The sequence below is a fragment of the Lontra canadensis genome, unplaced genomic scaffold, assembly GCF_010015895.1.
Source record: "Lontra canadensis isolate GAN:19392208 unplaced genomic scaffold, GSC_riverotter_1.0 scaffold29, whole genome shotgun sequence".
Classification (NCBI taxonomy): Eukaryota; Metazoa; Chordata; class Mammalia; order Carnivora; family Mustelidae; genus Lontra; species Lontra canadensis.
In genome coordinates this window covers 13,993,322-13,997,640 of record NW_022631023.1, presented here as the reverse complement: position 1 = coordinate 13,997,640, position 4,319 = coordinate 13,993,322, and the positions used below count along the sequence as shown (strand labels likewise).

Here is a 4,319-nt window from a genome sequence, read left to right as displayed (position 1 = left end):
CAAAAAAAAAAAAAAAAAAAAAAAGAAAAGAAAAGAAAAAGAAAATGTAGACATTTTCAGACCATCAAAACTGTAAAGAATGTGTTACTAGCCTTCCAACACTAAAATATACAATAAAAGTTATATGTAGTCAGAAGCAAAATAATCCCAGAACATATAAAAAAGATGTAAGAAGAAGTGAAGAGCAAGAAAAAAGATAGGTGTATACACACACACACACACACACTATATATATATATATATTGGGTAAATTTAAGCAAATTTTGGTCATAAAAACATGGAGGCAAATACATGTCAATATACATAAGCAAACATGAAATTACAATACAGAAAATCCTAACATAGTAGTACATGAATTGAGGTAAGGATAATTGACCTCAAGATTTCTGACATTCTTACACTGGACTAAAAATAGTAAAAGTACTTATTTCTATTAGCCAGTCAACAAAGCACACTGTGAAGTCTAAGGCAGTGTTGTCTAATAGAACATTCTGTGTTGCTGAAAATATTTTTATCTGCATTTTCTGATATACGGTATCCACCAGTCACATGTATCTATTGTGCACATGAAATGTGGCTAATATGACTGAAGACCAAAATTTTAATTTAACTTAATTTTAAATTACATAAATTGAACTTGATATATGTAGCTATCTGTTACTCTGTTGGGTGGTGTGGAATTGGGGTAACCTCTAAATGAATAACAAAATCATGAATATCATCCTGGAAGGCTGACAGAGTGATTGTTATGAAATATCTTATATTACTTCTGATAACATGATGTTTTACATCTTATCATACAACAAATTTGGAAGTTAGTAAAATGGAAGTAACATTTTTTGTTTCTTTTGTCTGATGTGTCTTTTTACTTTTTCCCTTCTCTGTTTCCTTATATTTAAGAAAACCTATGTTATGTAGAAAATACTTTTGACTTCTAGTCCAGTCTGGTAGTCTAAGTCTTCAATAAGGATTAGTCAGTCTATAATATTTAACTTAATTAATCCTACTTTTAGATTTCTACTTGCACATTTACCATTTCTAATAGTAAATTTTCACATTTTGGGAAGGGATAATAAAATGGTTAAAGCTATAATTTTATCCTTTTAAGTTATTATCATTTTATAATTTTTAAATTTTTAATAAGTTTTCAAGAGATTTTAATGATCATTCTTAATTACTATTTACTTCTATCTATCTATTAAGAACCACAAACCACTTTATTAGTGTTATACACAGAGTATTTAGACAATTCACTTATATTTCAATCTTTTTTATCACCTCCTGCAATTACAACTTCCCCTCTGAGGTAATTGTCTTCCTAACTGGAGAAAACACTTCGGTATTTGTTTTAGCCTCAATCTGCCTGACATCTACAAGACATTATTTGGATATTTTACAACAGAAAAATAATCTTGAAGAACTGAAGTAGGGAAATGTGTTTTTATAATTAAGGAAACAATTATATGAAAGAATCAAAAGATAAAAATGACAAGAAGGTCCTGCATGATAAAAGTTGTTCTTATTAGGAGAGCAGGATCACTGGACACATTGTAACTACAGGTAACAAAAGGAGCAATGCCTATATGAAAAGCCATAAACTATATTGATCCAGAACCCATTTTTACTGGAATTACACAGATGGACAGATCCATAGTGTCACTAGCTATCTTCCCTCACCTCAAGAGTATTTGACTCTGGGATTTTTTTGCACATGTATAAATTTGTATCCCCTGAGACTCTTTTTCAAATTAGTCTTGCTTAGTCATTTTGCCTTTAAACATCTGTCCTGATTTATCTCTGTGATCCATCATGTTTCTCAATTTATATTATCTATTTTCCCTTTCCATTGGATTTGAGAGGCAATATATAACATAATGTAAGATATGAAAACTACTTTTAGGGGATGAAATAAATTTACAGAAAGAAAATCATTGGTAACAAATAGGGCAACTCTATTCCACTGATCCAGAAAAAAAGAGTGACTTAATTTCAATCCCCACCTTTAGATCTAAGCATTCTCCAGCCAAGATCCTAGCAAAGTCACAATGAGTCTCAGCCAAGAAGAGTAGGGGCTTTTCTGGCCCTGATTAGCTGGCATTAATGACATACAGTCATAGCATTTCTGACTTTGGAATAGTTCGTTGGCTTGGTGCTATAACAACATGATGAATTCTCCTATAAATATGAGATGGAAGGAATCACCTGCAATTACAGAAAATATCACTGAATTACACATATGGAAATGAGAGATTCCAAGTGTGGGAAAGGCGACTGTAAAAAATACCACACCCATGGCTGAGAGTATAAAAGTGCCCCAGTCCAGGAGGTGACATTCAACCTCAGAATCTCCTCACTGTCACTCAGCTGAACTCACATCTCCTGCCAACATGTCCTACAGCTGCTGCTCTGGAAACGTCTCCTCCAGCTCCTTTAGGGGGTACGTGCGCTACCCAAGCTCCTCCTGCCCCAGCAACCTGGTCTACCGCACTGACTCCTGCTCTCCCAGCACCTGTCAGCTGAGCTCCTCCCCTGCTAGTGCCTGTCAGGAGACCTGCTGTGAGCCCACCAGCTGCCAGACATCTTGTGTGGCGTCCAGACCTTGTCAGACACCCTGCTACCGCCGGAGGACCTCAATGCTCTGCAGTCCTTGCCAGACGACTTGCTCTCGGTCTCTGAGTTATGGATCCAGCAGCTGCCGTTCCCTGGGCTATGGATCCAGAAGCTGCTACTCACTGGGTTGTGGATCCCAGGGCTTCAGATCGCTGGGTTACGGGATCTGTGGCTTCCCTTCACTGGGCTATGGATCCAGATTCTGTCGCCCAACTTACTTCACCTCCAGAAGTTGCCAGTCTTCATGTTACAGACCAACCGGTGGATCTGGCTTCTATACCTCAAGTTGTTGAGGGTCCAGACCTTTTGAGCAAAATGTCTAACCTTTAAACAGAGAGTTTATCATCTTCATGATCTTTGGGAAAAATTATTGTCACCTTTTTTCCAACCACAAAGTGTTGGCCAAAAACTGTCTCTAACATATACTGAACTAAATGATTAATTTTATTGGATGAATTTATAGAATTAGTTGAATTAATAAAATAAATTACAAGATCAACTAATGGAATTTATGTTAATAAACATGAACTAATGTTAATGAATTAATGGGATTCTCATTCATACATTTTATTCACAAAAGAGATGAAAACCTAAATGCATATAATGTAGTAAACTCTTTCATTCTGGTTTCCAAATATTTTGCTAATTTTATTGTTAGTTTTAATTGCGTAAGTTTTTTTTTTCTTTTGATTTTTTGGGGGGTATTCAAGTTAATGTTTATAGTGTCTCTGGGAACAACTTTAGAAATCTAATAGATTGGTGAATTTGAACTAATTTATTTTGGGCTTTAGACATTTCTTTCTTTTAAAACTTTTTTTCTGGTATCCTTTTTGTCACACATAAGCTTTATAGGAATAACAATCTCAGGAGAAATATAGAGCATGTTTCCTCCAAAGGATGTGGGACCTTGACGTTTGCTGACAAAAGGAAAAATCACATCTGATACCTCTAGATTCCTGGACAGTAGCAATTAACCTGACCAGCTAGTTAGGGACCTAGAAAAGAGAAGATTAGAATATTGATACATAGAAGTCTAGTGTAGAAATATGTGGGTAGACACATGCACGTGGGCACAAAATGTGAAAATCTGTGTATTTCCTTTTAGTGCCCACCAGAATGTATCCACCTTGGAGGAGGAATGAAACTATCAAGTAGACAAAATGACTCTGCTAGTTGATGTGAGCCTACCTTTGTCAGCAGTCCTTACAATGCTGACGAGATGAACAAGTGACCACAGAGGCTATGAATGGGTTCCCCAGCATAAGCTCCTACTTACAATGCTGATATCATTGCCACCTGTGAATCTCCATCTTGGCAATAGAGGCTAACAGTAAACCCCCAGTATGACATTAGTCCTCAAGAAGACCAACTAGCTGCTTGGTTGCAAATTGAAAGTGTTCTCCTTCTGCTCTGGAAAACCAGGGTCCATTCTCAAATGGACAGATACATATTCAGAGTATGAGTTCGCTTGTAATGCTTGCTTCAGCAGCACCATTTTCAGGAGTTAATGAATAGTTTGATCTACCAGCATGGGATTGTTCATAGTGTAGAATCCATGCAGGTAATCCACTCCACAGTAGAGAGAGTGTAAGTGAGATCCATAGGTTTTATCAAAAAACACTCCACCTTGAAGCTCCCTGCCTGTTGGTGAACTGGACTGGCCTATTAACTGCAAAGTCGAAGTGTCGGCATGGAGGCGATATCCTCAA

General features: G+C 36.5%; 1 protein-coding gene across 1 annotated transcript; it reads left to right on the top strand.

Annotated features, from left to right (window-relative positions):
- Window positions 1–2,336: 2,336 nt before the first annotated feature.
- On the top strand, window positions 2,337–2,903 carry LOC116872406 (keratin-associated protein 13-1-like). The gene has a single exon (XM_032865571.1). The coding sequence runs from the start codon at window positions 2,388–2,390 to the stop codon at window positions 2,901–2,903; it is 516 nt and encodes a 171-aa protein (XP_032721462.1). The 5' UTR covers window positions 2,337–2,387.
- The last annotated feature ends 1,416 nt before the right edge of the window (window positions 2,904–4,319 follow it).